The sequence below is a fragment of the Neoarius graeffei genome, chromosome 15 (assembly GCF_027579695.1).
Source record: "Neoarius graeffei isolate fNeoGra1 chromosome 15, fNeoGra1.pri, whole genome shotgun sequence".
Lineage (NCBI taxonomy): Eukaryota > Metazoa > Chordata > Actinopteri > Siluriformes > Ariidae > Neoarius > Neoarius graeffei.
In genome coordinates, this window is record NC_083583.1 from 59334962 (window position 1) to 59347246 (window position 12285).

The 12285-nt window shown below is 42.1% G+C and overlaps 1 protein-coding gene across 1 annotated transcript in view; it reads right to left on the minus strand.

Annotated features, from left to right (window-relative positions):
* Positions 1-12285, minus strand: part of ly75 (lymphocyte antigen 75) — a 123845-nt gene that overhangs the window by 63475 nt on the left and 48085 nt on the right. The window contains exon 8 of the mRNA XM_060941729.1: positions 2050-2204. Within this exon, the coding sequence (XP_060797712.1) occupies positions 2050-2204 (155 nt within the window). The remainder of the gene's footprint in view (positions 1-2049; positions 2205-12285) is intronic.

Here is a 12285-nt window from a genome sequence, read left to right on the forward strand (position 1 = left end):
GCCAGTCTATGGCTCGAAAATCAGCATGTCACACGCGCGCCCTCCGTGCGTTTCTTGCGTTTTTTTGCACGTAGACCGGCCGTAGGAGCACGTGCGGTTAGGCCTACAAGATGGGGGTTTTTGGCACTTAATTCGCATTGGTCCTTCACTATTAATTTTTGAGACTGACGAGGCACTAAATACTGTGGAATTATTTTCTCCTTACTATGAAGTTTGGCATCTTAAACAAGTGTCGGGAAATCTTGCAGCCCGACTCTACAGCCTCCAATGTTTAAGCGAACTGCTGAAACCATAATGTGTAAAGATTAAATCGTAGGCTAATCAAACCAAAGAAAAACACAGCCTTTCCAGAACATTCTCTGCCGAAGCCTGTTTAACCTACAAAACGCTTAATAGCAAAGGTCTTGCTGCGGCTTCAACTTTTTCACCTGATCACCTTTCAGTAGGCAAATATCATCATTATTACTACTACTACTACTACTACTACAAAAGGCCTAGTATTAGTAGTAGACAAGTAACCTAGTTGCCTAGTAGTAGGACAGCCAAATAGTTTCATCAGTGGCCTATGCTGAGCCTCCCCGGGACTAGACAGTAGCAGAGGCTGTATTTATTTATTTATGCCTATCTAGCGCAACAACTTATTCCTTTACATATACTCAAACATAGCACAAGAAAGGGTTCAACAAGAGGCAATCACAGCAGCTTGGTGAAGTTCTAAATCACATCAGTGTCAGACCTATGGGCCTACCCTCCCCCCCTTTTTTTTTCTTCCTCGGATCTGCATCACTCATTATTGACCTTTAGCGCTCCCAGTTGACGGAAATCCGTCGTAGCGACGGAAAACTTTAATCCATGTAAATGTAATGATGATTGAGGACATTTGCACGACAGCAATAAACGTACTTAAAATCTAAATATCTGTTGGGTATGAATGGATATTTTCAAAAATGAGATAAGTTAGATACAGAGTGTTGTTTAATAGTGCTCAAAACACCTACATGCCAAACGCGGTTATGGAAACGTGCTAACCTGGTGCCATCCTGGTGCCCTGTGTCTAGTCGGAGTTTTATCGCACCGCTCCTGTGAAGGACGGCCCCATGAGGACAGTTGAGGGTTATATCTGGAGGACGCTCTGGACTCTTACAGTAATGCTTTTATGGCTGAGGACTACAGTTGACTTGCTAACTTTAGGACTGCAGTTGTCATGAACAGTTTTGCACTCAAGTTTCCATCAATGAAGAGTTTATAACATCAACGAAACTGACTTCATGTTAAACTGTTATAGTCATACTGTCTGTTTTTGCCCAAATGAGGATGGGTTCCCTTTTGAGTCTGGTTCCTCTCGAGGTTTCTTCCTCATGTCGTCTGAGGGACTTTTTCCTTGCCACCGTCGCCACAGGCTTGCTCATTGGGGATAGATTAGGGATAAAATTAGCTCATGTTTTAAGTCGTTCAAATTCTGTAAAGCTGCTTTGCGACAATGTTTATTGTTAAAAGCGCTATAGAAATAAACTTGACTTGACTAACAGCGAGCTGGTGTGTGACTGCCTGTGGGTTAGGAAAGTTTTGCTCTTTGATTGCTGTGACACCAATGAGACATGCTCACTGCAGATTAGCTGCAAATCTGGATGGTTTCTTTTCCGGATGCAGCCTTTTTTTTTTTGTTTTAAACCCCACACACATTCCTGTTGACCTGTTTCACTTTCATGAAAAAGAAATTAGTCCGTGCTGCAGAATGAAACCCCCTTGAGTCAGTCATTCTGATTCATCCTTAATTACAGCCAAAAGGAAACGGACAAACCGTGATTTAGCAGGAGCACGGTGATTATCACAGTCGACTAACCGCGCAGTGGTACAGCAAGGCATTTTGACTAGTACGTTTTTTTTTTTTCCCGAAACTGATGTTATGCTTTCTCCTAAGCATCATTCCAAGCTATAAATACGCACGTACATGACATGGTTTGTATATAATTACTGAAATGTATTGTTTACAAAATAAACTTTGATTTCAATTCATGTGACATATCCATGAACACTAGCGCCACATACCAAATCAGTGAGGACCACACAGCTTGTGGTGTTGGGCTGCTGCACTGGTGGTTGATTACGTGCCCAGTATGTAAACAATGCATCTGTTCCATCTTCCCACTTAAAGAGTTGGGTGTTGGCCTCAGCCTTTAGCCCGATCCACAGGTTCAGACCCTCTGCGAAACACAAACACACGAGTCAGGTTCCTTTTCACATCAGTGGCTTACTGCATTGTCCAGTATCAACAATATCACGATTTGGTTCTTAGTAATGCACGGGGTGCTTTACAGTCCCTAAAGGTCCAGGCTATGACTGCGTAATCTGCTCATGTTGTAAACCGTCTCTACTGCCACCGTAACATACAGTGGGGCAAAAAAGTATTTAGTCAGTCACCAATTGTACTGATAATGAGTTCAAACAGGTCCCATTAATACAGGTAACGAGTGGAGGACAGAGGAGCCTCTTAAAGAAGAAGTTACAGGTCTGTGAGAGCCAGAAATCTTGCTTGTTTGTAGGTGACCAAATACTTATTTTACCGAGGAATTTACCAATTAATTCATTAAAAATCCTACAATGTGATTTCCTGGATTCTTTCCCCCCATTCTGTCTCTCATAGTTGAAGTGTACCTATGATGAAAATTACAGGCCTCTCTCATCTTTTTAAGTGGGAGAACTTGCACAACTGGTGGCTGACTAAATACTTTTTTGCCTCACTGTAACCATAACTAAAGAACCGTTTTGTTTTGATTAAGCAGCACTACACACTGTTGTGCTAATTAGATCCCCCCCAGGCTCTTTCAGCTTATAACGACAATGTGATAAATACTGAAAATGTAATATGTTATGAGAAAAAGTCATTCTCTGTTAGGGGATTTTTGGTGCTCATGACAGCTGTGGTTAAACAACGGAACAGGAAGCAAAAATTACTCTGACAAAGCAAGTTTATAAACTAATGGTTCCTATTCATCGGATTATCATCCCATTTCCACTTCAGTGAAATTCCACTTTGAAATTGCTTAGGTTTCGTGTACACGTCGTCGTACTAGTTAGACAAGGGTCATTTCTCGCTCAGTTTTCAACATATCTGGATGAAACTTTCCGTGCGTCCGAAAATCGCTCCCTACTTACTATATAGGGCACCATACAGTAAGGACGCCGTTTTGTAGTGCTGTCCGAAACGATAGTGAGGATTGTTACAGACTGTATAGTGCAAAGTAATGTACAACCGATGGTCACTAACCAAAGCAGTATATATCCCATCATGCATTGCAGTTGCGCTGAAAGAAATCAAATTAAAAGTCTCAAATTTGGTTTAGGGCGGCACGGTGGTGTAGTGGTTAGCGCTGTCGCCTCACAGCAAGAAGGTCCGGGTTCGAGCCCCGTGGCCGGCGAGGGCCTTTCTGTGCGGAGTTTGCATGTTCTCCCCGTGTCCGCGTGGGTTTCCTCCGGGTGCTCCGGTTTCCCCCACAGTCCAAAGACATGCAGGTTAGGTTAACTGGTGACTCTAAATTGACCGTAGGTGTGAATGTGAGTGTGAATGGTTGTCTGTGTGTCAGCCCTGTGATGACCTGGCGACTTGTCCAGGGTGTACCCCGCCTTTCGCCCGTAGTCAGCTGGGATAGGCTCCAGCTTGCCTGCGACCCTGTAGAACAGGATAAAGCGGCTACAGATAATGAGATGAGAGATGAGATGAAATTTGGTTTAATAAAAGGCAGCGGCAAAGAAGAATGTATTCAGCCTTGATTTAAAAAAACTGAAAGATGCAGCTACTTTGTATTGATTAATGTGGGAAATGCGCTCAGTATACAAGCCCTGGCAAAAGATATGGAATCATTACTCCTGGAGGATGTTAATTCAGCTGTTTTACTTTGTAGCAAAAAAAAAAAAACAAACAGATATGAGTGATTCCACGCTTATGGGTACTGAAATGGGGACATGAACTTATTCACCTAAAACCATTTCTTTTTTTACCATCAGGTCACAAAACATGTAATCTTTAATGAATGATATGTTAAAAGATAACTTTAATTTTCTGAGATGTAATAAAAACATATTTATATGCCAAAGTCAAGCCTATGAGTTCCAAAATGATGTCTGTTCCATTACTTCTGTTACGATTGTCCATCTCGCGTCTGTTACAAATTAATTACAATCTAGCTCTATACCATGTTAATCTTATTGAAAGAATGTGTATGTTTATTCTACTACACATGTTTATTAATTCTATTTGCTAAAACATCACCTTCCTATGTTTCAAAAAGTAATTCTACATTGTTAAAATTGAGAATCTATATGTCCACAACACTTCTGTTACGTTCTGACTTTGGCATATAAATATGTTTTTATTACATCTCAGAAAATTAAAGTTATCTTTTAACATATCATTCATTAAAGATTACATGTTTTGTGACCTGATGGTAAAAAAAAGAAATGGTTTTAGGTGAATTTTTAAAAATAAGTTCATGTCCCCATTTCAGTACCCATAAGTGTGGAATCACTCATATATGACACAAAATTATTTAATTTAACAGCTGAACATTCTGGCTTTATAAAATATACCTCAAAAATTTTTAATTAATTTTTTGTAATTAATAGCACATTTTTTTCAAGATCAAGTAGAAGAAAAAAAATGATGGAATCACTCAATGATGAGGAAAAAATTATGGACTCATAAATCTCATCTCATCTCATTATCTCTAGCCGCTTTATCCTTCTACAGGGTCGCAGACGAGCTGGAGCCTATCCCAGCTGACTACGGGCGAAAGGCGGGGTACACCCTGGACAAGTCGCCAGGTCATCACAGGGCTGACACATAGACACAGACAACCATTCACACCTACGGTCAATTTAGAGTCACCAGTTAACCTAACCTGCATGTCTTTGGACTGTGGGGGAAACCGGCGCACCCGGAGGAAACCCACGCGGACACGGGGAGAACATGCAAACTCCACACAGAAAGGCCCTCGCCGGCCCCGGGGCTCGAACCCAGGACCTTCTTGCTGTGAGGCGACAGCGCTAACCACTACACCACCGTACCGCCCCCCTGGCTTTTATGACAGCTTGAATTCTTTGAGGCGTGGACTTCACTAATGAAAAACAATATTCTTTATCAGTCAGGTTCCAACTTTCTCGTATAGCAGTTGACAGATCAGCTTTGCAGGATGGAGCCTCGTCATGGACTTTTTTTTCCCCCAATTTCCACCGTATATTTTCAATTGGATTGAGATCCAGACTGTTTGCTGGCCGTGCCACTGAGTTGATCTGCCTTTCCTGAAGAAAAGTTTGAATGCTCTTTGTTCTGTAGCAAGATGCATTATCATCCTGAAAAATGACTTCATCACCACCAAAAGTACTTTTGATTGATGGAATGAGAAAAAAGTGTCCAAAATTTCAATGTACAGTACACCTGTGCATTTACTGTAGAGGTAATGACCGCCATCTGCCCAGGTCCTTTACCGGACATCCAACCCCAGATCATCAATGACTGTGGAAATGTACTTGCTTTCTTCAGGCAGTCATCTTCATACGTTTCATTGGAACAGCACCAAACAAAAGTTCCAGCATCATCTCCTTGGCCAATGCAGATTCATGATTCATCACTGAATATAACTTTCATCCAATCACCCACAGTCCACGACTCCTTCTCTTTAACCCCTCTGTAACCTTGTTTTCTTCTGTTTAGGTGTTAATGATGGTTAACGTTTGGCTTTTCTGTATGTAAATCCCATTTCCTTCCGCCGATTTCTTACATTTTGGTCCCAAACATTGACTCCTGTTTCTGCCCGTTTGTTTTTCATTTCTTTTCTTGTGCATTGTCTATTTTCAAGGCATCTTGCTTTGAGTTTCCTGTCCTGACGCTTTGATCTACCTGCATGTTTCCCTTTTACAACCTTCCCATTTTGTTTGTACTCGCTCCAAATTTTAGACACAGCTGACTGGAAACACCCAACATCTTTTACCGCACGCCGTGTTGAATTACCTTCTTTAAGGAGTTTTATAATCCTTTCCATTGTTTCATCTGACAGCTCTTTTGTTGGGGCCGTGTTTTCTGTCAATCAGCCAGGTGCAACAGCTCATTCAGCTCTACAAGCCGTCTCTTAACTGCAGACTAAGGTGGGGTTTACATTAGACCGCATCAGCGGATCATCAGATTAACGTTTTTAAAACGATTCGCGTGCACACAGCAACGCCAATACACGGATACGCTAATCACATGACTAATTAGACGGCACGTCACATGATCCCAGTGCATATCGGGCATGCGCAAGTCACTCACCACTTGCAAGTGGAAGGATGGCAAGCGAACACCTTCTCCAGCAGATAAACACACCTGGCTGTGATGTTCATGTTCTCACTGAGTTTAAGCGCCTGAAGGAGGTAAATAAGTTGAAATGTGTACCGTATTTTCTGGACTATAGAGCGCACCTGTATATAAGCCGCATCTGCTCTATTTTAAAAATAAAAAAAAGATATACAAGCCGCACCGGGCTATAAGCCGCAGATATCTATGTTGAAAAATGAGATATTTACTGCATGTACAGAACGATTTTGTACTGTAAATGTACATGTATGTACCTGAACAGATTCTTTCCGAACAGTGCCTTTTAACACGGCAGCAACTTTGCTGATTAAAACGGAACAGAACCAAGAGAAAATAACCGGTATTTATTTACCTTCATTTCTCCTGTGTCTGAAACCACAAGTCACTTTAATCATCTCCGCTGGATTTGAAAATAATTACCAGTTAGTAATTTGTCGTGCGTGTTCTATCTGCTAAAGATCTGATAATTCTTCTTTGCATTGATTTTTCGTCTCTTATTTTTGATTCTACTTCCGGTTAGAGCGCCCCTAGTGGTGGAAGAAAAATCCACAGAATAGCCGCACCTTTGTATAAGCTGCATGGTTCAAAACCTAGGAAAAAAGTAGCGGCTTATAGTCCAGAAAATACGGTAAATAAACCTCAGTGCGGCTCAGCGCTTCCTCCTGCGCTCCAAATCACTCCGCCCTGAACAGCGAGTGCCCTCTGGAGGGTGCGCACTCCGGCCCTGCGCAGCTCACAGAGCGCGCGAGTGAAGCGCACGAGCAGTGATTCGGGACTGAGCCGCTGTGTGTGTGATCCCAACGCCAGCGAATCAGGAAGGTGGATGTCAGTGATGTTGTCCAATGACGACGTCAGCTAGAGCTCAGCACAGCGTTTCCTCGTTCCTCAATGTTTACACAGCACCGTATCAGATACGAACTGGGTGGAATACGTGGGCCCTGGCGAATTCAAGTTGTTCCGCCTGTGGAGTCGTTTCCCGGCGTTTTAATGTGCATGGACAGTGCATCCGCGACGAAAACGAGACGGATACGGTCTAATGCAGACCTGGGCATTTTACGGCCCGCGGGCCGCATCCGGCCCTTTGGTTCATTCCGACCGGCCCGCGTAAGGTTAATGAGAAATTACAAAATAAACGTATTTTCTAATTTTACCTTGTGCATGGACTGAATGTGCATTGCTTTTATTTTGAAGTTGTGTTCAACAAAAATGCAATGCGCGCAACATGAAAATGACATGAAATCCCACGAAACCTAATCGCGCGATAACTACTTCCGTAATTTGTCCAGACCAACCACAAACTTGTACGTCATCCTTCAAACGGTCCAGCCAATCACATAGTGTGACGTCACCAGCAGGCGCCGGAGCCGATCTCCGGCGAAAAGCACCAAATGAGGCGATTAGACTACAAATGTGGGCATCATTATTATAATATGATGTATCTTGCTTGATATTTGGAGTAGAAAGACAATATTATGATGTCTTTATTGTGTTTTGGGGTGAATGTGACTGAAAAAAAAAAAAAGGTACAAACATTCACATTTTGTTAACCATTGTTTTGGGAAATTTGGCAACCTCGTTTTTTCCATACTCTTACCCGTCTTAGCAGCTTGTAAAAACAATGTTATTTATTGCTTTATATAAAGAAATACAATTAATATTATGCAGAATTTAGTTCAGCCTTTTGGTCCAGCCCTCCACAAAATTTTCTGTTTCTCATGTGGCCCCATGGAAAAAAAATAATTGCCCACCCCTGCTCTAATGTAAACACCACTTAATTTGCACATTTAGGCTTGTGCGGATACGTGTTTTAGAAATGCAAGTTATAGCTTGATTCCATAATTTTTTCCTCATCACTGAGTGATTCCATAATTTTTTCTTCTACTTGATCTTTAAAAAAATGTGCCATTAATTACAACAATTTCATATCATTTTTTTAAGTATATTTTACAAAGCCAGAATGTTCAGCTGTTAAATAAAACAAATTTTGTGCCATGTCTGTGATTTGTTTTTTTTGCTGCAAAGTAAAACAGCTGAATGAACATCCTCCAAGAGTAGCGATTCCATATTTTTTGCCAGGGGTTGTAATATGGATTCATCACAAAAATGCATGCATGTATTTATTATTTTGAAAACCCACCTGCCGCCTGATCTGGCACGTTTTAATTGTGCGATGTAAATACCAGTGCGACGGAGTAGTGTCCGAAAGCGTCTCCCCCCCCATTTTACCAATAAGCTCACTATATAGTAATTCCCTATATAGTGAGTAAGGAGTAGTGAACGAGTGAGTGATTTCGGACACGGTTGGTGTACATACAGGTAGTGACCATCTGTGATCTCCAGATCATGCATGACGTCGTTTTACGACGTCATAACATTTTCAGGAACGGCTATGAATGGGACCACATGGTACAGTACCAGGACAAGCGAGACCAAATTCTTCCATGGCCCTTATTGAGGTATTTCACCTGACGTCACAGGGTCACGTGACGCCCCGGTGTCCGCCATTTTGGACGGCAAGCTAGCTAATGTCAACATCATAGTACCTAGTATGTTGCTGTAGCAACGTTTACGTTCAGTCATTTGGATGACTGTTAAAACCTTTCAGTCTCAAGTTTTTCCTTTACTGTATTTACTAGTTTACTGAGCCAGCCAGCCAGCCCCGGAGCGCTAGCTAGCGCCGGCCAGCCCCGGAGCCCCGGCCAGCCCCGGAGCGCTAGCTAGCCCCGGCCAGCCCCGGAGCGCGCTCAGTAAACTAGTAAATACAGTAAAGGAAAAACTTATAACGGGCCATGGCTCAACAGACTAAGAAGTTATTTCAATGACATTTAATAACATTTTGTTTATCCTGAGGACCGAAAGTAAATGAAAATGTGAACGAATCTTAGCTGTCAGTGACCAATCCTGGTGGAAGCAGGTAAACGTCGTTCTCTAAGCCTGCTAACCTCAATTTTTGCAAATCCCTCTCCCTCTGCTCGCCCTGTAAATGCCCTACGTCGCTGGACAGTGAAGGTGTTTTCTGCATCTCGCTCCTTTTTCTTTTATGTTTTTCGTTTGTCGCCTTCCTCGCATTCAAACTGATTCGAGCCGTGCCGTCCAAAATGGCAGCATCACATGACTTGGTCACGTGAGTGAAATACCTCAATACTTCTCTTGCACTCATTGGACCTCTGACCTTGACCCTTTGCCAGAAGTAGTTCAAAGGTCACTTGCGTGTTAAATCGCTACTTCTCCCTCATTTTTTCGTGAAGTTTCATCAAATTGGGTACGGAGAACCTATTTGGAGGGCTTCAAAATAGTCCGGATCGGTTAAGTGATTTGACCCATTTTCACCGAGTTACGTCACCTTGAACTTGTCAATTAGGTGACTCTACAGCACAGAGAGTTTCGTCTACTTTTCATGGTCTTTGAGCGAGCCATAGAAAAACACGTTTTAATAAATATTTATAAAAACTCAACAAAAATAAAAACTTTACACTCGTTTCAAAGTCAATAATTTGAACATTTTGGAAAATAGGTTTGAAATAATGATTGTATTCAATTATCTTGTCATTAAAGATGCTATAGCATACAGATCATGTTCGTCATGGAATCGGTTCCACTGGAAATGCGACGACAATGTTCATGATCAAAAACTGTGAGTCACAACTTAATGCAGAGCAGAGCACAGGCGATTTTGAATGGTTTGGGCAGTCACTCGACCTCCAAACAATTCATTCCCAGTGGATGTGGCAGTGACAAACCGATTACGCAAATGACGTAAGACAATCTGTCGGTCTTCTGCGTGTGACGTCACACGTGGTCGACCAGGACGGGGGCGGTCGGCTGTGGTGCCAGTTTGATGGAGACGTGTCTGGAGATTATGGATGGTCTGTCGACTGCATCCCATAACCCTCGCAACGTCAGTGACGGATGTTCCCGTATTCAGCATGCCAATGGCACGTTCACGCTGAATGTTCGACAGTCGTGGCATTGCAAATTAACGAATAATTAACCATAAAACCTTGTTTTTCTGAGATGACACTCTACTCTGCTACCGTGAGATCAATTGCACGTGTATCAATAGGTCACGTCACTTGTGTCACGTGGAAACGTGATTTTAGCGTGCAGTGCTCTCGCACGTGCTACGTAGGCCCGACCAGTAGAATGAATGTGTGACGTAATGCCCTTGACAATGCATTTAACCATAATCACAACAAGAACTCTTTCAAGAAAAGTTTCTAAACACTATTTGAAAAATAATGAGTGTCAAGTTTTTATTTTTGCTGAGTATAGTTTTGACCTCAGTCAACATTAGGTCACATTTTCAATGGCCTACATCTCAAAAACCGAGCAAGATAAGGCCATAATTACTATTAACCATGAATAGGAAGTCATACATGGACTTTGTTTTGGCACCAAAAAAAATTGACCTGGAGTGACCCTGAAAGGTCAGATCGGTGACCCCTATATTTTCAAAGGCCTGTATCTCAAACTGTGCTAGATAGGTCCATAAATATTTGGACAGAGACATCATTTTTCTAATTTTGGTTCTGTACATTACCACAATGAATTTTGAACAAAACAATTCAGATGGAGTTGAAGTTCAGACTTTCAGCTTTAATTCAGTGGGTTGAACAAAATGATTGCATAAAAATGTGAGCAACTAAAGCATTTTTTAAACACAATCCCTTCATTTCAGGGGCTCAAAAGTAATTGGACAAATTAAATAATTGTAAATAAAATGTTCATTTCTAATACTTGGTTGAAAACCCTTTGTTGGCAATGACTGCCTGAAGTCTTGAACTCATGGACATCACCAGACGCTGTGTTTCCTCCTTTTTAATGCTCTGCCAGGCCTTTACTGCAGCGGTTTTCAGTTGCTGTCTGTTTGTGGGCCTTTCTGTCTGAAGTTTAGTCTTTAACAAGTGAAATGCTGCTCAATTGGGTTGAGATCAGATGACTGACTTGGCCATTCAAGAATATTCCACTTCTTTGCTTTAATAAACTCCTGGGTTGCTTTGGCGTTATGTTTTGGGTCATTGTCCATCTGTATTATGAAACGCCGACCAATCAGTTTGCCTGGATTTGAGCACACAGTATGTCTCGGAATACCTCAGAATTCATCCGGCTGCTTCTGTCCTGTGTCACATCATCAATAAACACTAGTGACCCAGTGCCACTGGCAGCCATGCATGCCCAAGCCATCACACTGCCTCCGCCGTGTTTTACAGATGATGTGGTATGCTTTGGATCATGAGCTGTACCATGCCTTCACCATACTTTTTTCTTTCCATCATTCTGGTAGAGGTTGATCTTGGTTTCATCTGTCCAAAGAATGTCCTTCCAGAACTGTGCTGGCTTTTTTAGATGTTTTTTAGCAAAGTCCAATCTAGCCTTTTTATTCTTGAGGCTTATGAGTGGCTTGCACCGTGCAGTGAACCCTCTGTATTTACTTTCATGCAGTCTTCTCTTTATGGTAGATTCGGATATTGATACGCCTACCTCCTGGAGTGTGTTGTTCACTTGGTTGGCTGTTGTGAAGGGGTTTCTCTTCACCATGGAAATTATTCTGCGATCATCCACCACTGTTGTCTTCTGTGGGCGTCCAGGTCTTTTTGCATTGATGAGTTCACCAGTGCTTTCTTTCTTTCTCAGGATGTACCAAACTGTAGATTTTGCCACTCCTAATATTGTAGCAATTTCTCGGACAGATGTTTTTCTGTTTTCGCAGCTTAAGGATGGCTTGTTTCACCTGCATGGAGAGCTCCTTTGACCGCATGTTTTCTTCACAGCAAAATCTTCCAAATGCAAGCACCACACCTCAAATCAACTCCAGGCCTTTTATCTGCTTAATTGAGAATGACATAACGAAGGAATTGCCCACACCTGCCCATGAAATAGCCTTTGAGTCAACTGTCCAATTACTTTTGGTCCCTTTAAAAACAGGGTGGCACATG